The sequence below is a fragment of the Portunus trituberculatus genome, chromosome 28 (assembly GCF_017591435.1).
Source record: "Portunus trituberculatus isolate SZX2019 chromosome 28, ASM1759143v1, whole genome shotgun sequence".
In the NCBI taxonomy this organism is placed as follows: Eukaryota; Metazoa; Arthropoda; class Malacostraca; order Decapoda; family Portunidae; genus Portunus; species Portunus trituberculatus.
In genome coordinates this window covers 9295752-9320328 of record NC_059282.1, presented here as the reverse complement: position 1 = coordinate 9320328, position 24577 = coordinate 9295752, and the positions used below count along the sequence as shown (strand labels likewise).

The 24577-nt window shown below is 43.1% G+C and overlaps 2 protein-coding genes across 8 annotated transcripts; one reads left to right on the top strand and one right to left on the bottom strand.

Annotated features, from left to right (window-relative positions):
* The first annotated feature begins 2859 nt into the window (after positions 1-2859).
* LOC123510210 (elongation factor Tu-like) lies at positions 2860-9742 on the top strand. Of its 4 annotated transcripts, none has more exons than XM_045265134.1 (11): positions 2860-2880; positions 4122-4302; positions 4618-4859; positions 5155-5713; positions 5807-5937; positions 6460-6608; positions 7000-7154; positions 7435-7598; positions 7935-8143; positions 8654-8816; positions 9018-9742. In XM_045265134.1, exons 2-11 carry the CDS (start codon positions 4219-4221, stop codon positions 9181-9183), a joined length of 2022 nt encoding a protein of 673 aa, XP_045121069.1. In that variant the 5' UTR covers positions 2860-2880; positions 4122-4218; the 3' UTR covers positions 9184-9742. The 4 variants fall into 4 exon arrangements, with proteins under 4 accessions (XP_045121069.1, XP_045121066.1, XP_045121067.1 ...); XM_045265131.1 differs by lacking the exon at positions 2860-2880 and adding an exon at positions 3454-3583; XM_045265132.1 differs by lacking the exon at positions 2860-2880 and adding an exon at positions 3460-3535.
* LOC123510209 (serine/threonine-protein phosphatase 6 regulatory ankyrin repeat subunit B-like) lies at positions 9492-23363 on the bottom strand. 4 transcript variants are annotated; one of them, XM_045265128.1, is made up of 9 exons: positions 23302-23363; positions 18739-18826; positions 17329-17392; positions 13859-16987; positions 13310-13584; positions 12599-12833; positions 11870-12122; positions 11415-11528; positions 9492-10966 (listed from the first exon to the last, which is right to left on the bottom strand). In XM_045265128.1, exons 2-9 carry the CDS (start codon positions 18800-18802, stop codon positions 10229-10231), a joined length of 4872 nt encoding a protein of 1623 aa, XP_045121063.1. In that variant the 5' UTR covers positions 18803-18826; positions 23302-23363; the 3' UTR covers positions 9492-10228. The 4 variants fall into 4 exon arrangements, with proteins under 4 accessions (XP_045121063.1, XP_045121061.1, XP_045121065.1 ...); XM_045265126.1 differs by having other exon boundaries at positions 23250-23357; XM_045265130.1 differs by lacking the exon at positions 23302-23363 and adding an exon at positions 23177-23285.
* Between the last annotated feature and the right edge of the window lie 1214 nt (positions 23364-24577).

Sequence of the window (24577 nt, the reverse complement as noted above, 5' to 3'; positions counted from 1 at the left end):
AGACAGACACACACACACACACACACACACACACACACACACACACACACACACACACACACACACACACACACACACACACACACACACACACTAGCTATGAAAATGACACTAAATTAAGACAAAAAAAATGAATAAACAAATAAAACAAAAGGGAAAAGGAAGCAAGCAAAGCAAATAACCAAGCAAACAGAAAATATCCTTAAGGAGAGAGACAGCAAGGACTAAAATTACCTGTAATGAGTGAATGGAAAGGTGAGACAATGAGGAAGAGAAGCGAATGGGGAAAGAAGAGGAGGAGGAGGAGGAGGAGGAGGAGGAGGAGGAGAACTAATCGCAATGTTTACGGGTACATATTGAAACTGTGAACGAAGGAGAGACAGAAGGAAAGGGAATATAAAGCAAGAAAGATCACTTAAGAGAGGAAGAAAGAGAAGAATCAGATGTTTGAGAGAGGCAAAGTGAATTTAGTGTCTATATTGCAGTCTTCCCTATCACTAGGTACATACATGCAGATTATCCTCAAGGCCGCTATGGTGTGACAGAGAGAGAGAGAGAGAGAGAGAGAGAGAGAGAGAGAGAGAGAGAGAGAGAGAGAGAGAGAGAGAGAGAGAGAGAGAGAGAGAGGTATTAGTATTAGTGCCTTTCGAATTAAATGTCGGGGTACAGATTCATATGGATGGATGATAAGACAAGCTTCGGTGACTACTGTATACTAATAGTGTCCCAAAACTAGGTCAACGGAACGAGGCCAACACACACACACACACACACACACACACACACACACACACACACACACACACGGAGATATACGGGGTGACAGGAATGTATTTCAGGCCTTGTGAGAGAGAGAGAGAGAGAGAGAGAGAGAGAGAGAGAGAGAGAGAGAGAGAGAGAGAGAGAGAGAGAGAGAGAGAGAGAGAGAGAGAGAGAGGAGTGCCTGAGCTAAGGTGTACCCACGCCCACCAGGTGTTTGGGAAGGGCGAGCCATGTAAGTTCTAGGAAAGATAGAGGGAGAGAAGCAACACAGTGAACACACCTGACGGGAACACGCGGGACTCCACCTTCGGGACACTGCAGGATGTGATGGTGGTGAGTCGAGTGTCTACCCATGCATGCCAAGTAGACCCATAACAAATGAGAGGACGCGGTAAAAGGTTAATAAAAAAAGTAAATAAATAAATATACACACATACACACACACACACACACACACACACACACACACCTAACTACACTACACACCGCGTAGTGTAGTGGTTAGCACGCTCGACTCACAATCGAGAGGGTCCCGGAAAGCGGCGAGGCAAATGGGCAAGCCTCTTAATGTGTAGCCCCTGTTCACCTAGCAGTAAATAGGTACGGTATGTAACTCGAGGGGTTGTGGCCTCGCTTTCCCGGTGTGTGGAGTGTGTTGTGGTCTCAGTTCTATCCGAAGATCGGTCTATGAGCTCTGAACTCGCTCCGTAATGGGGAAGACTGGTTGGGTGACCAGCAGACGACCGTGGTGAATCACACACACACACACACACACACACACACACACACACACACACACACACACACACACACACACACACACACAACTAAGAATTTAACAAACATAAATAGAACTTGTAAAAAAAATATTTATCCAGAAAATTACATCAGTCTACTTATCTCACCAAATTTAGTAGTAGTAGTAGTAGTAGTAGTAGTAGTAGTAGTAGTAACAAGAAAGCAAGGGAAGTTACAAGGCCCCATCACACATGCCGCAGCCTAACATATCTAACTATACGTATCCCAGTCAATATACACTTTTAAACCCCTAATACCTTGGCACGTATTTTCTTTTCACTGAAGCTGTAGAGAAATAGTCACCCAAAAACAGCAAGAATCATAGTTAACCATTCTACTATGGCCTGTTGAATGAGAGCGGTGGTGGTTTCGTAATCCTAGTACTTTGTCTTCCCTCAAAGGTAAAAGTTCCGTGATTAAAATGTGGTGCACGACGAAAGTTATCATATTCAGATGCTGCCTTACATATTACGTGGGTATAGCTTTATCTGTCTGCATGCCCTCATTATTGCTTTTTGTACTGTGTGTGTGTGTGTGTGTGTGTGTGTGTGTGTGTGTGTGTGTGTGTAATTCACCTCCGTCGCCCGCTGGTCACCCAGCCAGTCTTCCCCATTACGGAGCGAGCTCAGAGCTCATAGACCGATCTTCGGGTAGGACTGAAACCACAACACACTCCACACACCGGGACAGCGAGGCCACAACCGCTCGAGTTACATCCCTTACCTATTTACTGCTAGGTGAACAGGGGCCACACATTAAGAGGCTTGCCCATTTGTCTCGCCGCCCCGGGACTCGAACCCGGCCCTCTCGATTGTGAGTTGAGCGGGCTAACCACTATACTACGCGGTGTGTGTGTGTGTATTTACCTATTTGTGTATTACAGAGCTCGAGCTAAGGTCTCTGTGACCTGTCTCCTTGTCCATTCCTGTCATATCTCTCATCTGATTGACACACACCGCGTCAACGACATCACTGCTCAGTTTATTCCACTTATCAATGCTACGATGCGGGAAACTGTATTTTCTCACGTCATTTAGACAGATGTCCTTTATTAGGTTTTTTCCATGTCCTCGGAGATGATTACTTGTGGTCACCTTTATCAACTCTCTGTCCAGTATGTCAATCTTGTTCACCAATTTGTACATAGTTATCATGTCTCCTCTTGTTCTTCTCTCTTCTAATGTGGTCAGTCCCAGCTTCCTCAGTGTGTGTGTGTGTGTGTGTGTGTTATCTTCCCCTTTCTCTACAGCCAGTCTAACGAGGTGATGACGCAGACACGCAGTTACACATGGCAGCAGAACTGTAACTCGATGCAATAAAGTAAGAAGTTATTTTGTTTGTCAATCGGTAGCGATAATCATATTTAATGGCGCATGACAATGACAGCAACAACAAAGCTACAGTCACAACAAACACAGCTCCCACCTTCTCCACATGTTGCCAGGGCGTCACTCGAGGGCAGCTGCTTGACAATGGCTAACTGGTGCCACGCTGATCCCTGGTGGCACTACATAAGTGGCAGACGTAATTTCACAACACAAATTTAAACAAGGCCCCCTCCGGGGTTCTTGCTGGTACCTTGCTGAGCCGCTTTCCTATAATGTAGAGATGATCAACGCAAAGTTTAAAAGGAAAAAAAAAAGCTTGCAAAAATTAAATATATGAATTAAAAAAAAATATTCATGTAAATTTTTTATCCCAAATCATTTGCATGAAACTCCCTAGATAGTGTAGAATCATCATGAATATTCATAATGTCGAGATGAATAAGTGGACACTAATAGATAAGAAATTCATATGTTAACATGATAAAAAAAATACATAAATACCATACTGCAATTTTCTAAGTAAGAAATTTCTTAACAGCTTGAGGTAAATTGACTTCTTATCGTCAAATGTAAACAAAAACAGCTGACTGTATGGAGGCCGGCGGGTGACCGGACACAGAATTTCTTCCTCTCTCCTAAAACTGAGAGTAATTTTATTGTTTTGCAGCAGTATAAAGTAGTGATAACTATGCCAGGTATGGAATGCAAGAAGTTTTATTTTCGTTAAGGTAGTGTCACGCCCTCAGCCGTGCATAGGGTGCTTGTGGGCTGGGTGTGTGTCGGCAGGTAGATCGTTCTTTATTGTTTTCACACCGCCAGGCCGGAGAAAGCAGTGTAGTTCTTCCCTCGTGTTCAGTACCTCCAGTACTGGGCACAGGTACAGCAGCGACAGGAAGGGAGGAAGAGTCTATACCTCCTTAGAGACACTATAACCTAGCAGTACTTAACCTAATTTAAGCTAAGCTATGTTAAATAATGCTTGGTTATATTAGTGTGCAAGGATAGACTGATGATTGCTGGAGATTTTCTGTAATTTCAAAGATGTCGCCCTTCATAACAACAGTAACTCCCACTTATTTATCATAGCAAGAGTGACATTTGACCATATTTTAGTTTTTCCGATCCAAAAATCCCTTTCCTATCAGATCCCTAAGTTTGTTGGTGGTTAAGAGCCAATAACTTTAATAAATGCAGGGATGTGTCTCGTCTTGATATTAACCTTTTTTTTATCAGGCCATTGAGAAACATCACGTTCTGAAGAGTGAAGTTCCATCCACATCGTAGGTGATAAATGAAACTGGTCCTTGAAGATTTCTCATGAGGGAGGAAGATGTATCAGCTGGGAAGACTAACACACCACCTCCTGACTCAGTCCCCAAAGCTGAGGCTGTTCCAAAACCACCACAAGATATCAGTGAGTTACTTTATAGTCTGTTGTACCATTCTCTCTCTCTCTCTCTCTCTCTCTCTCTCTCTAAATATACTACTTTATTCTCCTGCCTGTAAGAGAATCAAGCATGAGGACTTAATGTGTAGCATTGAGCAGCATACATCCAAAGTTAACCCATTAACTCTGCTGTCTTACCATTGCCATTATTCGCCCACAATAAGACATTCCCTATACCTCAACAGATTAAAATTGTAAGTATAGTCTTTAGTTTATCATTCAAGAACACACCTGACTGCAGACATTGACCTGACTAACACAACAACATTGCACTCACTCCAGGTGGCAGCAGTCAGGTTTCTCCTCAGCACCAGTAAAGAAGATGACATTCCCCACTGCAACGTTGGCACCATTGGCCACGTGGACCATGGCAAGACCACTCTGACAGCAGCGATCACCAAGGTACTGCAAAGAACCGGCCAGTCTAACTTTGTCTCCTACGACGAGATTGACCGGGCACCTGAGGAAAAGAAGCGGGGAATCACCATCAACACAGCACATGTCTCCTACTCCACCAATCTGAGGTGTTCTAATTTGTGTTTGATTGTTAGTGCCGGGTCATTAGGGAGCTTTAAGATGTTACACAGATTTATGGATGGTCATGATAGGTGGGAATAAGTAGTACATTTCATACAGGAACTGCCATGTGTATACCTGATGGCTTCCTACAGCTTTCCTTATTTTCCTTATGCTTACTGTGTTCACTGGTCTTGTGTGTGGAATGTGTGTTAGGTTAGATTAGGTTGTGTAGGATACATCTTTCTAAGCATTTGACAGATGTGCACGACAGACGTGATGGTAAGGTGTTGCTCCCCGCAGGCATTACGCCCACACGGACTGCCCTGGACACGCAGACTATGTCAAGAACATGATCTCCGGCGCCTCACAAATGGACGGGGCAATCCTGGTGGTGGCAGCAAATGATGGTCAGATGCCCCAGACACGCGAGCACCTGCTGCTGGCACGGCAGGCAGGAGTGGAGCGCGTGGTGGTGTTTGTGAACAAGGCTGACCTAGTGGATGAGGAGTACCTGGAGCTGGTGGAGATAGAGATGCGGGAGCTGCTGGACCACTTTGGCTTCGATGGGACAGACGCTCCCTTTGTGTACGGCTCAGCCCTCCTGGCGCTGGAAGGGGACAATGGGCCGCTAGGGGAGCAGAGCATCCACAAGCTACTGGAGGTCATGGACACCTACCTCACGCCCCCCACCAGGGACCTCACCTCGCCCTTCCTACTGCCTCTTGACAACTACTTCTCTGTGCCAGGACGAGGGTCAGTGGTCACTGGCACTCTGAAGCAGGGGGTGCTGGAGCGCGGTGCTGATGCTGAGCTGCTGGGCTTTGATCGCCGCATCAAGACTGTGGCCACTGATGTGCAGGTGAGAAGGAAGGAAGGAAGGTGAAGTGTTGTTGGTCAGTGCCTGCCATTGTCACCTGCTTGAAACACATCACCTGTCACTGTGTTTCCCCAGGTGTTCAGGAAGAAGGTGCAGAGTGCCAGGGCCGGTGAGAATGTGGGTGTGTTGCTGCGAGGAGTGCGGATCGAGGCGCTGGCACGGGGCATGAGTCTGTGTGCTCTGGGCTCCAAGAAGTATGTCAATAGGTAAGGTGGTGGTGGCAGTGTTGTCTTGATTCATCAGTAAGATAAGAAGTGAGAGGGCTAAGGCAAGCTCTATGCTCAGTGTTGTATGTTTACAAGTAATACAGTGTTTTCTCAGTTCATAGACATGGAAAGAGGTGATGGAGTGAATGCTGTTGGTCTCAGTATAATGTCAATAGATTACAAAATTTATGAATGTATGTGGAATGTAAATAAGTTAACATACTACTGGTGATTGTGGGAAGTGGTCATCTAACACTTCAGAGGTCAGGGCCTGTATTGATAAACACTGGAAGCTGAACAGTAACTAACATGTAAAATGGCTCCCAAAGTTGTGGGTTTGCTCCTAGAAGTGGTTTCAGAGTGTGCCAAAGATAAAAAGTACCTTGGAGGCTCTTTTTAAGTTAAGAGTTAAGTATATTTTCCCAACCAAGGCACATGTGTTAGCTAACCCCCGAGGACGACAAGAGGCAACTGTAAAAGCATCCTCTAGACTGAAATTGTCTCAACCTACCACCATTGCAGGTTTGAGAGCACCATATACTTCCTGAGCAGTGGCGAGGGGGGCAGGCGGAGACCCATCACTTCTGCTTACATTCAGCAGATGTTCAGTAACACTTGGAACATCACCTGCCGGATTGACTTGCCTGCCGGTGTTGCTATGATAATGCCAGGTGTGTCTTGTGTCTGGAAGCACCAAGAGTTCCTGGTGTTCATACTAGTGTTAGTACATGCATCCTTTCCCTCTCATACTGCTCCTTTTTCGTACTTATGTTAACCCCTTCAGTACTGAGATATATTTTTTTACCTTGATTTTTGGGTATGGTTACACGATTTTATTTGCATTAGGAAGGGTCTGTGGAGATCAGAAGATTAATGGCCAGAGTCTTAACTATTCTAATCCCAACATATGTTTCTAAAGCTGTATAAAATCACCAAATAGTAAGCAAAATGAATATTTTAACACGTCATAGTACTAAAGAGGTTAATGGTAATGAATATTCTAAGGTGTCACTGCAGTACTCTCTTCCTTATCCTCTGTACTTCCGTTCAAAACACTTGCAGGGGAACACAACACGGTGGAGGTGACTCTACTGCAGCGAATGGTGTTGTCACTGGGCCAGTCCTTCACCATCAGGGAGAATAACGTCACGGTGGCCACAGGAATGGTGACCCAGCTCCTCCCCAGCGTGACAATACCGGCCAAGAGATTAGATCAGGTCGATTTTGACAAGATCCTCCCCAAATAGTTGTCTGTACATACATACATACCCACGTACATAATGCAATGAATAAAATGTTCTGTCGGTTCAATTTACTGGTTCTTTAATTGGCGTTGGTTTCTATTTGTAATTTGAGAGAGAGAGAGAGAGAGAGAGAGAGAGAGAGAGAGAGAGAGAGAGAGAGAGAGAGACTGACTACACCACACATGAACACATCACTCCTATTGCCTCCACCATCACCACCATTACATTCTCACTCCACCCCTGCCACCACCAGCGTGTGTTCCAGTCACCACAGAGAGCGGTGTGCCGGGGCCTCCACACCCTGCCGCCTGCTAGACTCACCACCACCACCACTGCAGCATCTTGGGAGAGAGGGAGAGGGACAGGGCCACACCACTGCCGGCATCTATGGGGCTGGCTTAACGCTATCTTCAACAAGTGGGTGCTACCTGATACGATTCTCTGTGACACTCTGTGCATCTGTATATTGGTGAATTTTTCTGATATATGTATGGTGGTAACAAGTAAACAGTGACACTATAGTCCATATTCTGAAATGCTTTGCTGTCACCATCACTGTTTTCCAAATGCTACAGTTGAAGGTATTTGTGTTTTTAAAAAGTATTTTTATGATTCTGGTGATTGATTGGCAAAATTTCTAGTTTATTAAGAGCAATAACTGTCCTGAAAACCCGGCCGGTTGTCTCTGTGGCCTTGGAAAATTGTCGTAGTGAGAGGGGAAGGCATTTCTGAATATAGGCGTATGTTTGCCAGAGTGGACGAGAACCGTATTAAGGAGGTGGGGGCTGACCGGGCTTGTGCCGAGTGGCTGCTGCGGTGTGGTGCTGTGGTGCGCTGGCTTGACCGCGACCAATGGACTAAGGATTACAATTCCCTCCCAGCAACAGGCGGTCGGCATCTGAAAATTGAGGAGGTGGACGCTACAGATTCTGCCGTCATGCACATTGGCTTCCCTCACTTCAGTACGTGTGGGGTGGTGGTGGTGGTGGTTAGGTTAGGTGATGGTTAATGTGTGTTAGTGGTGTAGGTGGTGCTGGTGAGGTAGAGGTGTGGTTGGCAGTATAGTGGTTGTGGTGCATGTTTTAATGGCGAGTGCAGGTTAGAGGACATTAGAGGAAAGGAACACCTCATCTCAACGCACCAGTATATCATTATCAACACAGCAGTACATCATTTTAACCTCTTCAGTACTGGGATGCATTTTTACCTTGAGTTTTGGATATGATTAGATGATTTTATTGACATTAGGAAGGATCTATGGAGGTCAGAAGATTAATGGCCACAGTCCTCACTCTTAGTCCTGCATGTAAATTTCTGAAGCTATATAAAATCACCAGATACTAACCAGAATGAATATGAAATCATGTCCTGGTACCGAACGGGTTAACACACCAATACATCACATCAACACACCAGCACAGCAACACATCATGTCAACACCCCAGCTCAACACCTAGGTACTTTCCCATCAGGAGGCTGCAAACACATTCGTCGCATCATCTTCCACCGTTCCACCTACCTTGAAGACGCCGCCCTCAGTCAGCTGCCCCTGCTAAAGACCTCCCTCAAGCAGCTGCAGATTTCTTCCTGTGGGAACATCACCACTGAGGGACTGAAATACATCAAAGAGCTAGAGTAAGTGTTGCATAAGTGTTCCTTGTAAGTGTTTGAAGTGTTTCTCGTCCTTCAAACATTGTGTGGTGCTTGGTTATCTGTTTAACCTCTCTCTCTCTCATCTTTGTCTTAAATTTTCTAGTATTTTAAATTTTTGTCATACTTTTATTTATCATCCTCTCTTTTCTTCAATCTCTTGCTCTCTGTCTTTCTCTCTCACAGGAACCTCAACTACCTTCTGCTGTATGACCTCCCAGAAATCAAGGACAAGGAGGCTGTGTTGAGGGACATAGAGGCTGCCCTTCCTGCCTGCACTGTAGTCTTCCCTTATGCCCAGGCAAAGGACGACCCAAGCCTGGAGGAGGAGGAAAAGCCACCAAAGGGATAAACATTAACTAGTGTTCTCTCAGATGTAAGTAAATGTCAACTGTGATGAATGTAGTTGCTCTGTTTTCTGTGTAATTTCAGATCAGGAGTAGAATTTTGAAGTGTTTATATATTTTACATTGACATTGCTAGGCACAACATAAAAAAAGTGATCATAACCAATAAATTGATGATAATATCCTTGCCAGCCATAACCAACAAGCAGTGACTGGCAGTAATTCTGTTCCTCAATATTGAGGTAACCAATAAATCCAAAATTCTAATACTAGAAATAATGATGTTGATATTTTGCCTTAAAAAAACCCTCAATAATTCTGAAACTTTATTTTTATCTTTACTGCGGTGAGGTGAGTCACTAGTCTCCACAGTCTCCTGAGCTGCCATCACTCCCCTAACACTAATTCAAAACTATACAATAGCATAGCACTACAAAAGCAACAATTACCATGGACACCATAGACATCACTATCTTGTTTAGGCAGATAAGCTTTTCTGTGTTACAAATTATGATTGAAAATTGCTTTACATTGTATTTCTTTGTTATTAAATTTATAAAACCACTACTTATATTTTTTGGTGCAATAAAATACTAAAAATACTTAAGAATAAAACCTCTGCATTCATAGCACAACTAGTATTGCAACTGTTATCAGTGTCCAGCACCTTGTCAACACACCTGGACCGCCACAGCCTCGTCACAGCAATGCACAATATCCTCAGCTCCTGCCCTGTCCACATGTGTATCTTCTGTGGTCGTCCAGAGAGGCACCACATTGCACCACATAGCCACACCATCACTCATCTTCCCATCTGGTTCCTTTTACTAAAATTCTTTTCCTTCAATGGCAATGTTTTGCCATATAGCACCTCACTCCCTGTACAATCACTCTGGTGTCCCTTAGATGGGATAGTTGAAGAGTTAAGAGCACAGCATTATACTCATGTAGTTTGTGCCGCATTGCTGCACACACTGGTTGTCGTTAAGTATTCATGGAGAAAGAAAAAACATAGCACATTTCATGGCACTACATAAGAAGACTGGTTTCTCAGTCCCTTTCAGCCATGAATTTGTAGAGAATATCAAGTTGCTGCCTGAGTTCCTTCACCTCCTTGCCCTGCTCCCGGCACATGTCGACAAGGGTGGCCACCTGCTGCTCCAGCTCTTGTAGAGGGTTGTCTTTTCGCTTCTTAGATATTTGTATGATATCTGCACTGAAGATTTCCTGCAGTGTTTTGTTGATCCATGTTATTATTCTGTTGCTTTTATGCTTATCATCTTTGTCATTCAATTTTTGGCACAGGGACCAAGGGAAGCACGCCTGTATCTCCAGGAGAAGTGTGCTCTGAGTCAGCTTCTGGAAGAACGCTGCATCTTTCCTGAACTCTTCCAGTCTGTCCGAGGGAAGTGTCACGGCCAAGTTGGCAATGAAGCCAAACATGATGATGATGAAGGCCACAAACATCTGTGTCGTCATGATAGGGTGGAGTGGCGGCTTCTCAACAAAGGTGGAGTCGTAGTTGAGGTCGCCAAACAGCCACACGATCATCTTTACCATGGCTTTGGGCCGGGAATCAAACGCTTCGTGGTCATCCAGCAATAATTGGAAGATGTAAGAAAATGCAAACAGAAGTGATGTAACATAGAGGAGAGCCTTTATGTAGCCAAAAAGAAACCGTCTTGTGATTGGCATGAAGACGAAGAGCACTGGTAGCTCGTTGAGTCTCCCGATGATCAGGATCCACTCCAGCAGCAGCCCAACGATGCCAAAGTGCCACTGCCACTCCTGCAACAAATGTATACACACACTGCTATACTTATGACCTCATTGAAAACACACACACACACACACACTGCTCTCTCATCATGTCCATCTTAGCTAGGGTCTCGAGCAGTTTCCCTATTGATAACTATAAATCTAGTTAACCTGTCACTAGAAATGTAACAACACCCTTACAAACCCATGTCACTTGAATTACACTGGAGCCTTTACAATATGGTGAGGTGCAGCACACAAGCTTTCAGAATATTTTTCATAACTAGTTAAGATTTGGGCATCAGTGGCATCATTTGAACATCTATAGCCTGTAGCATGCATTAAAATTGATAATAGTGTGTAATAAGAAAGAGGAGCTGTGGCTAGCCTTTTTGAAGCTGAAACTTGTGAGGGTTTTTGGTGAGCTACACAGTGAACCTTGCCTGTCCACTCCATTCAAGAGTTCAAACATGCTTACGTTTGATATGCTGTGCTGAAATCCACACATTCCCATCGGCAGCCAAGATAGGATTGTCAAGAGGAGTTGGACGATTCTCAGAAATCTTTTCCATTTCAGGTATGCCATCCGAAGCTGTCCAGTGAAAATATTTAGCCTTTTAGTATTGGATATTTTTTCCTTTTCACTCTTAACACTATCTCCTGAATGGTAAACAGTGTGTACATCAGTTTGTAGTAAAAGTTTTCAGTTTCATCTATTTTTTTAGTGTCTGTCTTCAAAAAAGGAAATATGGTTATTATCTATGCAGCACTCTTAAGTACTGAAAAGAAACTTTACATCCCTACAATGTACAGCAGCACTGACAAAGGGATACAGCATTTTAGAGAAGAAAAATGCCCATTGAGCTGCTAGGCTGTAAAGGAAAGTGCCAAACTGGAATAGTGTGTTGGCAGCTCAGACTGTATTCCCCTCACCCTGTACACATAGATGCACTCCAGGGAGGCAATGGTTACGGTCATGACCACCACAAAGATCCATTGCCACAGAGAAGTGCGCTGGGAACACCTGAAGTTGCTGTCCACCTGAGCTACAGCCATCCCAAGCAGTGGCCCACCCTGTGTTGTGTCTGTGTGGTGCAGGGCCACCTCTGCCGTGCCAGGGGAAGATGAGAGGCGACAGAACTGCTCCTGGGTTGTGTTGCACTTGTGTTGTATCTGCACCCAGTTACTATAAAATAAGACACACACTTTAGTCACAATATTCTATGTGCTGGAATAGGGGAAAAGGAGTAATTTTTATCAGATTGAAATAATATTACACACATTTTTTATAGTTTGACATATTAGCTGTGGGACAAGATTAAAAAATGTTATTTTTATTCTAACAGTTTATGTATTGAGTTAATAATGATAGAGAAGTCTTAACTGCATGATAGTTCCCTCAGCAGTCAGAGGTGAGGCAGGAGATCAGCCTCTTCAGTGTGAGTTAAAGTACAGCTTTGCATCAAAACATCTGGTATGGAAGCTAACCTAACTCATGGGAAGTACAAAGTGAAATGCTATACAGTCTTTCTTAGAATATCAGACAACACTCAGATTCAGTGTTGCATCAACATATCTGGCACTTAACTGTAAGCCAGGGGAAGACTGAAGGAGCAAAACACTATTTTCTTGGTCTGTTATTACAAGACAATAGACACTTACTCCACATTGTCCATGAAGAAGTGGAGTGACACAAGGTACAACACCTCAATGATGAGGAGGATTGTGTAGCTGTAGAACACTGACGTCCTCCAGAAGTGCCTGAGCCAGCTATCTGTGAAGGGGTGCTGCAGCAAGCCGGGACACTCCTCCTTCATCATCATGAGGCTCACCGGGTGGTCCTGCAGCAGCCTCCATCCGGCCATGGGGGTGTGTGACCGGCGAGAGTGCTTCATCCCTGCACAACATTACCAAGGACAGTGAGAATAATGATGATGATGAAACATCAGAAGAAACAAAGCTTGACATGCAGAAGTGCAGATAATGAGATGGCCGAGTGGAGTGACCAGAAAGGATAAGACAGGAGTATAGTATTTTAGAGGATTAGTAGAGGTCATTGAAGTGTCTATGAAAATTGAAGGAGGCAAGGTTTAATCATGTGATATGAAGAAATGGAGAGGAGTGTGGTGCTAAATAAGTCATGGAAATGGAAGTGAGATGAACTCAAAGAGAGGGAAGACCAGGAACCAGGTGGAGAGAGTGTGCCAAGGAGGACACAATGACAAAAGATCAGATGAAACAATATCTCAAGACAGAATCATCTGGAAGAGGCTCATTGGAGCTGGTGACCACAAATAAGGGTTAAGCTGGGAAGAATGATGACACTAATAATGGTAATCTTTCTATCTTACCACAAGACTCAACAAAACTCACCTGCCTCTGAGCACATATTGTCCTCAAAGAGTCTGAAGTCATGGTTCTGGCCAGACTCTGGTGGCAGGTTTGCATGACAGTGGTCCAGAGCCTTAAGGGCAAGATTTGGGTGACTTTTTATCATTTCATGGAAATTAGTACAGTATGGGCTCCGTCCCTGAGTGTCTAAGTATTCACTGTCATCCTCTGTGTCTGACTTGTGGTCTTTCTCTTCTTCCTCAACGAAGAAAGCAGCAGTCCACCACTCACTTGCAAGGATGCCCTCAGCGACGACCCTGCAGGGACACTGACACATGACACCTGACAGAACATTACTAGTGCATCAATGTACTCAAAGATGACACACAGCCTCACTGCAACTCTCTAGTCTAATGTAACAGAACAAAAGAAATTTTCTAATTTTACTTTGCAATGAATAATTCAATAAGTGGATCTGTACTTTTACCTATTAAATTTTGTGCAGTGAGTAGATGCCTTGCAGTGAGCTGGAAATATTAATGCAAGTAGTATTTCATCATAGGAAATAAAAAAAAGATCCAAATAACTTACTCTCTTGGCTTGTCCTGGCCCTTCGGTTGCAGTGCTTCGTGCATGTACTTGTGGAATCGATTAATCTTTTCTGTGTTTTTTGTTTTGTTATTTTTGTCTTTGTTTGGGGCAGAATGAGAACTGCTAGCATCTTCTGCTTTGGGCTTCAACTTGCTGATAAGAAATGCAAACACATCATCTTTTTCATTTTCAAATGCCACATCGATAGGCAGCTTTCCTTCCTTGTTTAAGGTGTTCACCAGGCATGTGGCATTGCTGACCAGTATTTCACACACTGGCAGATGACCCTTGGCAGCAGCCAGATGTAAGGCTGTGGAGTCCTTGTCATCCCTTTCATAAGGATGACCACCTTTCTTTAGTAAGAACTGAACCACCTTCACATGTCCGTTCTTTGCTGCAAGATGGAGTGGTGTGCGGCCAGACTTGTCTTTCGCTATTTTTCGTATGCCTTTCTTCTTCATCAGAACTTTACAAGCATCCAGGCAGCCATGCTTTGCTGCCAGGTGTAATGGTGTCTCCTGATCATTGGTTTCTGCATTCATGTCAATTTCATATTCCAATAGTAGCGAGCAGAGGCCCGGATCACCCTTTTTTGCCGCCAGGTGCAGCGGGGTCATGCCCATCTTGGTGATGGCTGTGGGAGATGCTTCATAGGAGAGCAAGATCTTGGCACACTCCAGAGCTTCACTGTTGATGGCCTCATGTAGTGGAGTGTGACCCTCCTCATCTGTCTTAGAGAGGAGCTCCTTGGTGTTTGGGTCTTGTAGTAGAAACCTGAGGCACTTGTCTGCTCTCTTCTCTGCTGCCAAGTGAAGGACCGTTTCGTGCTTCTTCTGTTTCTGGTGGCTTTTTTTTTCTTTTAGGTTCTTTTTAGCCTTGTTGCCTTTTGTGTCTGTTTTAGCATTATTTCTTAGAAGGAAGGAAGTAGTACTCACATAATCTTCTTCTATGGCATACATGAGAGCAGTTTTTCCAAAATTATCTGGTAGATCAATATTGTCAAGTGGCAGCATTTCGCAGCAGTGGTGGTGTCCCCCCATGGCTGCTAGTATCAGAGGAGTTCTTCTGTTCTTCAGTTTGAAAGCATTAGATTGTCCACTTTCATTAAAAGCATTTACCAAGTACTCACATGATATTTCATACCCTTTTTCAGCAGCATAGTGGAGTGGCACTTTGTTGTGCTTGTCTCTCAGCTTCCAGTTAGCACCTTTGCTCAGCAGTAACCTTACTACCTCATGATTGTTTTCCTCTGTTGCCAAGTGTAGAGGAGTATGTTCCTGCTTATCCTTAATGTCAATTATCTTTTTTGGGTGCTTCAAAATCAGGTCACACACACCATAACGACCCAACCTTGCTGCTATGTGTAGTGCAGCTTCCCGAGATGTATTAACTTCATTTATCTCCAAGTCAATACACTGCAGCAACTTTTCACAACAGGCTGTGTTCCCTTTGGTTACAGCGCAGTGCAGGGGTGTGTTGCCCAAGCTGTCTTTTGCATTGCAGTCTGCACGATGGCTCAGCAACACCGAAACAATATCTGAGTCGCCCTTCTTGACTGCACAGTGGAGAGCAGTGGAACCGTCCTTGTTCGATGAGTCAATCATCAAGTTGTTGAACTTTAACAGTTCTGTCACACAGCTGAGATGGCCTTCATTCACAGCAAGATGCAGCGGGGTATTCTGTGAGTTGTTTTGTGAATTGCAGTCACTTGGGTAACTCTGGAATAGTGTAACAATGTCAGCTCTGTCTGCCTGGGTTGCAAGGTGAAGAGGAGTGTCCCCAATATTGTTTTTTGCATTTAGGTTCTCAGCATTTTTTTTAAGAAGTTTTACACAGCAGTTCAAGAATCCACACTTTGCCAGCAGGTGCAGAGCAGTGTTTCCTGAGTCATCCACTGCATTGTGGTATGGTTCCATGTCCAGGAGTTTATCAGCAATTGTGGCACAGCCAGCCTTCACTGCAAGGTGGAGAGGACTGTTGTGCTCTGCATTTACTAAATTGATATTTACTGTGTTGCCTTCTAGAATTTTTTCAAAACAGCTGTTGTGACCTTTTTCTATTGCCAGGTGCAGTGGGGTGTTTCCCTTACTGTCCTGTATATTGCAGTTTGCATTGTGTTTCAATAATACTTTAATAAACTCCTCTTCACCACACATGGCAGCAATGTGCAGAGCAGTTTGCTCTGCCTCCATGTCCTGCACATCAATGTTTGCTGTACCTCTCTCCAGGAGTTTATTGACAATAACCAAGTTTTTTTTTTTCACTGCCAGGTGGAGTGGAGTGGTTCCCTTACTGTTCTGTATATTCGACTTTGCTTTGTTTTCCAGCAGCAGGTCAACAATGTCTTCCCTCTTCATAATGGCGGCAATGTGCAGTGCACTGTCTTTGTTTGCCTTGTTCTGTGCGTCAATTTTTGCTGTACTCTTTTCCAGGAGTTTTTTAGCAATGTCCTTATAACCTTTAGATACAGCAATGTGAAGTGGAGTTTCCAATTTCTTATTTACTAAATCGATATTTATGTTATTCGTTTCCAGAATTTTTTTTGAGCAGGTGTAATTTTCTTTTTCCAATGCAAGGTGCAGTGGGGTGTTTCCCTGACTGTCCTGTACACTGCACTTTGCATGGTGATTCAGTAATAGATCAACAAATTCCTCTTTACCCTGCTGGGTGGCAATGTGCAGTGCAGTTTGCTGTCTGTTGTCTGGTGCATTAATGTTTGCTGTACTCTTCTGGAGCAAATCAGCAGCAATCTCCTTATAACCTCTTCTTACTGCAAGGTGGAGTGGAGTGTTGTAGGCCTTGTTTGCTAAGTTGGTCTTTCGACTGCCACATTCCAGAATTCTTTTTGAGCAGCTATGGTGACCATTCCTTATTGCCAGGTGCAGTGGAGTGTCTCCCTGACTGTCCTGTATGTTGTGCTTTGCTTTGTAGCTCAGTAATAGATCAACTAATCTCTCATTACCATGCTGGGTGGCAATGTGGAGTGCAGTTTGCTTTGTCTTCTTGTCCTGTGTATTAATATTTGAAATGCCTTTCTTCAGTATTATCTCACAGTGTTCATATTTTCCCTCACGAGCAGCTCCGATTAGGTCTGTGTTATCTTTAGGGCCACACAGGCAGCACTGCAACCTGTCAGATGGTGAAAAGCCATAATGAGTTGATAACCAAATTTACGTGAAATAAAAGGTTAGATGACTGAATTTGAGTAGATATGGACATAGGGTAACAGGACTGGCTATGGCTAAAACCTCATACTATTACAAAAACTCTAACTAAACATAAGAAATTAACTATCTTGACATCATACAAGTATTAATCCTAAGATCAAAATAAATAAAATAAAAATTGGTTTTGCATTTTCATCATCCAAACTTATTCCAGTTCAGAATTTTGTCAGCATTATAACATACATTACACATAATATAACCTCGCCCTCCCCTGCCACCTCCCACACAGTCACACACCCTTACCTCTCCCAGCACGTGGGTGAAGCATTGGTCATCGGGGTAGGCTGCGGCGGCATCTGGATTATATCTGTAGATGGCATTCTATTATTGGCAAGGAAAGGAAGTTATAAAACTAAGGTGATATTTTCAAAGAGGGAATAATAAGCAAGTTCTAACTGATATTTCAAAGGCCAACGTACCATTAACGCACGTGAATAAACAACAAACAATGGTCAAAATATACAAGGAAGAATAACAAAGGAAATGATGAGTTGAACACATTATCATATGATAAACGGCACAAACAAGAAACAAGTGAGGGAATGATAACGGTGATAACTGATAAAACAACGCGCGCCACCTAAGGCATGTGCCACCTTTTTACGGTCTATACTTTTCTTTACCACATGGCTCTCATATGGATTTCATGCCATGCACTTATCCGTAGGCATCTCATTTATTTCTATCTGCAGTGCACGGTCCTAACTGCTGTGGAAGAGGATGAGTGGTGTTAAACAGACTTAAACTGTTAATGATGAAAAGTGGCGGTAAAGAGGATCAAAGGCGCCGTTTGTTAACCACTTCAGTACCATGACGCGTTTCTATATTCATCTGCAGTTTCTGCTTACTATTTATTTTATACATCTTCAGAAACTCATATAGGATATCAAAATAGTGAAGACTGGCCATTAAATTACTGACCTCTATAGACCCTTCCTTATGTCCATAAAATGGTTTAATGAAAATCCTTGTTTCGAATAAAGATAGAACAAGTAAAGCTTATATCGTTTAATAACAAGTAAACAGAAATAATTATGGTAATACATGTAATAATAGAATAAATGAAATACGTTTTTTAACACGAATTATAAAAATCGAATTGAGTTTCCCGGCCATGTTTTTCCTCGTGGATGTTCAATCCCAGGATCCCTTCAAGACTTGGACACATTTTTACCTTGAGATTTGTGTATGTTTAACAGAAGCTGACGGTGATGGTGGTGGCCATGCTGAGGAAAACAAGAAGAGGTAAACGGTGACGGAAACCAGAAATGAGGAAAGAAATGAACAGGAGTGAGTGTTGTAATGTGAAGAGGATTAAAGCGAAGGAAAAAAGTATGAGTGATCATGTGGAGTTGAGTGGTGCACGGATGTAAGTAGGGAGAATGTTGGGGATGCTTCTCGTGTCCCCGTTTTTTATGTTCAGAGTCCCGCGTCACTTTCATCGTCTATGTTCTTTACTATATTGAGGAGAAGCAGGAGTTAGAGAGAAGCAATCCATGTAATCCATTAATTCATATGTACACATATGAATTAATGAGGTCGTGTTAATATAAATGAGGAAGGGAGATGATTTCATGTTTTCCTATCACTTTATAATTTCCCTGTTCCGTTGTTTCATTATTGTTGTCGTGGTTATCATCGTGTCATACTCACGGTAAGCAGTGCCGCTACTCAATACAGCCATGGGGATGTTGGTGCGACCTCCACTATTCGCCATCTTTTTTATTTTTTATTTTTTTTCCTGTAACGAGAAAGATTTGTGCTATTATAGTGTATAACTTGTATGATCTCTCTCTCTCTCTCTCTCTCTCTCTCTCTCTGACACTCCTTAATTTATCCTGCTCCTTACATCAGTTGGTCTCGAGTTCCTAGTTTCCGTAGCTGAAGGGACATCACAATTAGCGGTAACAATTTGCCAAGGACACGGACACACTCAGTAGTTTGTTAACATTCTACCTTCTGCTGCTTACGTCAGGAAGTGGAAAACTTTACAAGAATTCTTCCTTTTTGTTCAGTAATATACCAAATTATAACAAATTCTGTAAGTTTTATGGACTCAGAGTTAAAAATACTATAAAAGAAAAAATTAATCAGAGTACTGTGTTCAAATTACCTGTTACAATAAGACGAGAAGGCGTGCGTACACAGCACATCCACTACACGTAGCGACTGACTGTGATGTTTGAGTAGCGAGTGGTGAACTGTCACTGAGCATGAACGATCACAACTAGCAACACACCAAAGGTTCCACACTGTACTCGGACGTCACTCGGGCTGCCGGACACTGCAGTGTGTCCTCTCCCAGCCCACATACGTTTGAGTTATCAATGGTGTATTTTTAGTCCTTGTGTCCCTGCTTTTTTGTCTGCATCTCGTGGTGCCTTATATGTGCGTATCTTCTATCGTGAATGCCATCCAACTGCAATGTATAGCACACAATACGCATGTTTTTGTTAAGTGCAATACAGTTTCTGAATGCTGGAGGTAAGCTGCACAGTGACAGCTTACAGTGCGAGGCCACAACCCACAAGCCAAGACGAGCCGCGAACCCAGGGTTGCCAGGTTCGCGGTTTTCGCGCCCAATCGGGCGGTTTTTCAACGACGCGGGTGGGAAAATTTTGGTGTAGGCGGGTAGGCGGTTTTTTGGGCTGCTTTCATTCTGACCGGCTGTTTTTTGGGCTTGTTATGCCATAAGAAATAGTAATATGTTTTCTCCTTGCATTCTAACTCAGGTAGCTAAGGCAGGTGACAATTTCAACTGGCGCCAGACCACCTGCCCTGGGATGTTTATACAGGTGATAGGTGCGACCTCAGGTCTCCCCAGGGGGATTGTCGCGAAGGGAAGGCATGTGTCGACCTCGTTAAGGCTGTGGTTGACCGTTGACCTATCCCCAAAACCCACCTCTAATGCATGAATACACAGTACCAGCAGGACTGAGCAAGTCAGTCTATTCTCTTCTTCCACAGTCGGATGTTGTGAGAATCTGCCAGCCTGATCGAGTGACATTACTTTTTTTAAGTGCTTTACTCAGTGACAATGAGTAAATGGCCTAAGTACGGCAAGAACTATAGCAAACATTGGGAGAAAGAAGATGGACTAAAAGAATGGATTTTGAGTGTTCCGAGTGACGAGTACCATGCAGCTTGCAAATTTTGCAAAAGTACAAAAAGAGCCCATCACACTGACTTGATCAATCATAGTAAGACAGAAAAACATAAGAAAAATGCCATGCCTTTCTCAAACATGAGGACCTTATTCAATTCTGGAATTTCCAAAATATGTACGTACATATTGGGCTCTTTTTGGCTGGTTTTGGGGTGGGACTAGGCGGGAGCGTAGTCTGCGACCTGGCAACTCTGTGCGAACCTCAGGCTGAAGATATGCCCTGCCAGACGAATGACACACACACACATAAGGCCCAACTTACGCTGTATACAACTTCGACACACACATACACACACACACACACACACATAATGCCCAACTTACGCTGTATACAACTTCGTGTAGTATAATTTCTACCAGTTGTCTCAATTGAAGTTTATTCAGTGGGTCATATGAGAGAGAGAGAGAGAGAGAGAGAGAGAGATGCGGCAGTGCGAGGCGAGAGGATTCATATGTGAATTCTAAGAACGATAGGAAAACAGCCTTGTGAACGTATGAGTACTGAAAGTCGTAGTGCCGGGTGGCGGCGGAAGGAGGTGCATGGGTGGGCGTATGGGTGGCCGGTGTGTGCTAATACGTTTTTTTCACTCACTGTTTCGTCTGGTGGTGCAATTAAAGAATATTCTGAGTATTCTATTAATTGTTACACCTTTTTCTTTTTCTTTTTTTCAATGGTGTGTCTGCGTTTTTCGTGCCACGTTTTTTATATCTTCTAACGGGAGAAATACTCTCTGAACTTCGATTTGTACACCACTTCCGCGCCACACCACAGCATTCAAATCAAAACGCTCTAACCTAACCTAACCAATCAATCAATGTACAGTGGCATGATCCTGGGGTTTTAATTGTTTTCAAGGTTTTGCATTATGAACAGGAAAACCCCAGACTAGTCATCTCTGTGGCCTTTGAAAATAGTCGCGGCAGGAGAGCCAGCGAAGGTCTTCAGAATAGCCAGCTAAAAAGAAAGAAGTGCATGCCAATCGCAGCGGCTTTGTCTTCTGCTTTATCATCTGAGTGCGAGTGACGCTGTAATAGAATATAAATAGCAATGATTTAATAGCTCGGCTGCTCGAGCATTTCTTTGCCGTAAGTGTGAGCGTTCAAACTTGTACTACTTTTAAACTTTCACAACACTGTTACACTGAACTATATAGACGTTTTTTTTTCAGTTTACACTTATACTACTCGTACACTTTATAAACCTTAGATCGCACAAGAGTTACTAGACTCCCTTGTTTTCTGATTCTGAATACATATGATGCCCAGATCAATTAAGCCACAGCTTCCATTATGCCTTAGGAAGAGAATACATACCAGTGTCCAGTTCAAGGCTTAAGCAGTATGGGTTTGGGAAGGACTATAGCTGCTATGTGACAAGGGAGTACGGATGTGGCAAAACTGTGATAGTGACTATACATTGGGTGGTTTAGAACTTTAGATTACTATAGTACGTGACGTGAGCAGTGAGCAGTGGATGGCCCGCATGACGTTCATCACCTCAGTTGTTGGTGTTCTGTCTCATCTCGAGTATAATTGACTAGTAGGCTGGAGTGGAAGTTGCTGGTTTTACAAAATAAATAAACTGGCTTTGCTACCTCTGGCTTTATTCACTACACCTTATAAATAATCCCTTTTTCAACAAACACTGGCGTTATTTACTGGCATAACTAACAATGGCTGTGCGCACGCTGTATACTGGAACATAAACTATACATAATTGCGACGGAAATGACGCGACAGGTAGCGGCGAGCACGCACACACAAGCAAGCACGCACGCACGCACGCGGCACACACACACACACACACACACACACACACACACACACACACACACACACTTCATAGCAGCATCCTTCACTACTTTCAAAAGGCTTTAATTAAATGTTATAAGGGATATTTCATAAGGGTGCTTTATAGGTTAATTCTAGTGATGGATTGATATTTCTACATAGTTAACAGGAGAAAAACAGTCTATAGAATCCGGCTAAGCATCTCTGCAGCCTTTGAAAATACTCATGGTGAGAGAAAAGCTCCATCATGTAGTCAAGGCTACACCACTCGGCCTTGCACTCATCCGTAAACTTGCTAGACAAATAAATATTACACCATTCCGCTGCGATAAGCTGATATAACACCATTTATGTAGCAATACCATGATGAAGGACAATGATAGATTCACTGGACGGTACAGGAAACGCCATATGTCACCTGTCTATCACTGATATATGAATGAAGAGAATTCAGTCATACAAACAACAGGAAAACCCCAATATTTGTTCACATCCGGACTACAGTACACACACGTCTTGAAGGCTCGCTCCAAGATTTGCTTACCATTGTGGTGTCGATTAAACTCAATCTCATATAGGTATTAGAGAGAGAGAGAGAGAGAGAGAGAGAGAGAGAGAGAGAGAGAGAGAGAGAGAGAGAGAGAGAGAGTACTCATTATAATCTGAAATTTACACTCGTTATACTTAGACACAGACAAAAAAAAAAAAAAAGATAATCTCGCATTGGTATTTGATAACAGAAAATGTTGCACCCGTAACTCATATTTTAGCATATTAATGAGGCAGATAGCAAATATTTGTACTATGCAGTTATAATTTCAACCATAGCAAGTCTTTACTCACAAGCGTACTAGCTGTCATAAATGATAATGAAAGATCACGCATCGCCTACTAAACGGGATTTCTGCGAGCCACAACAATTCTTACTAACAGGAAAAAATTTCAAAAAAATTATTTTTATCGTCCTTCCTCTGAGACCAGTTTGATCAGCGTGGGTAGTTCTGTAACACAAGTTTGTTATCTAGTTCGATATTGTGTAAGTTTAATAAGGACTTATGAAATACTACACTTGCAGCAAAATTTTTCATCTGATACGCGGTTAGTTTTCGTTACTTGAGGTTAATACAAATTTACCTGAGGCCTTAGTAGATCTCTTCCACTCACTCCGTCACCTGTTTGTTTGCCATATTGGTCTACATCAACTTACTTCATCATCTACTGGCTCTTATTACTGACAAATGTTAGTCAGACACTTTTACCGAACATTCAGGGACAGTTCCAGCTGGCCGCTCATTCACTCCACGAATGCTCACAGGAAACTAAACTGATGAACGAAGGCCGCTGCTCGGGATTCACACACTTCTGTTAAGGTTCCATCACGCGCTTCGACTTCCGCTCGAACCATAGACCGCCTTTTTCAAACACTTAAATTATCTTGCTTATTTTTAACAGGTACTAGAGGAAATCCTAGAGGAAAAAAAAATATATATATATATAAATGCCTCCAGGGAATTCATGTTTTTTTTTTTGTGAGAGTTTTTCAATTATTCTTTGCATCAGAGTAGAGAAAGCAGCCAATGGAACCCGAGTAATGATCTCAGCAACTTTTAAGGAATGTGGCAGCGAGAAAAAGAGACGCTTCACAACACTAGGATTAACAACCAAGACTGTTTTAACAACCAGACCATTTCAGCAATTAAGACTATGTTAACAATTAAGATTACTTTAACAAGACTATTTTTCATTGGCTTGGTTGTTAATCTTGGCCAGACTAACAGAGAGAAGAGAGGAAATGCGCACCGGTAGTTTCTCTCCCTCTGCTCAGTGCTTGTGACCGCCCTCTCCTCACTTCCCGACATCTCTTTCCACCCCATCTTGCTTTGATAATCGTTGTTTCATCATCCAAGATGGCGTTTCGTAAGTGTGTCTGTGTGTAAACTTCTTACTTGACTTTAGTGTTGTAGATGGGATTTCCTGAGATTATCCTGCTGGGGTGATGAAATGAGTAACGCTCTTGAAAGGAAACGAGACCACTTATGCAAGCGCTGACGGGGTGACTGCTTGGAGCGGAGGAATCAGAAAGCCCGTTGGTGATTTGATCCTCGTGTAGCTGAAACTTGAGGATAATTTGGCACACACACACACACACAGCAACGAGTGTGCATAGTTTTAAAGAAAAATTGGATAAGTGTAGATATGGAGACGGGGCCACACGAGCGTAAAGCCCCAGGCCCTGTAAAACTACAAATAGGTAAACACACACACACACACACACAAAGGAAATGAAATGTGTAGAAACAGATTGAAGGATGTGGAGGTAGACATATAGTGCGGTAGAGAATGTAGGATGGCGACTAATGACCAATGATATTTTCTAATCAAAACCCCTTTAGTTGACATGTCCAGCTAAAGGTAAGATCGAGGTAATAGGAAATGTAGTCATACAAAGTGAAGCAAGGATAACGCTAGTGAGTGGGACATTATTCAGCTTCAAAGGTCATTAAAGAAGGAAAAGGTAGAACTGACAGGATTGTA

What these genes read in the sequence shown, in the direction of transcription:
- LOC123510210 (XM_045265134.1), top strand. Translation starts at nt 4,219, where the DNA reads ATGTATCAGCTGGGAAGACTAACACACCACCTCCTGACTCAGTCCCCA. An exon ending in CTGTGGCCACTGATGTGCAG is followed by an intron (nt 5,714 to 5,806) that starts GTGAGAAGGAAG and finishes GTGTTTCCCCAG; the next exon opens with GTGTTCAGGAAGAAGGTGCA. An exon ending in AAATACATCAAAGAGCTAGA is followed by an intron (nt 8,817 to 9,017) that starts GTAAGTGTTGCA and finishes TCTCTCTCACAG; the next exon opens with GAACCTCAACTACCTTCTGC.
- LOC123510209 (XM_045265128.1), bottom strand. Translation starts at nt 18,802, where the DNA reads ATGGCGAATAGTGGAGGTCGCACCAACATCCCCATGGCTGTATTGAGT. An exon ending in TCACCCACGTGCTGGGAGAG is followed by an intron (nt 16,988 to 17,328) that starts GTAAGGGTGTGT and finishes ACCATCTGACAG; the next exon opens with GTTGCAGTGCTGCCTGTGTG. An exon ending in TTCAGCACAGCATATCAAAC is followed by an intron (nt 10,967 to 11,414) that starts GTAAGCATGTTT and finishes CATTTGTTGCAG; the next exon opens with GAGTGGCAGTGGCACTTTGG.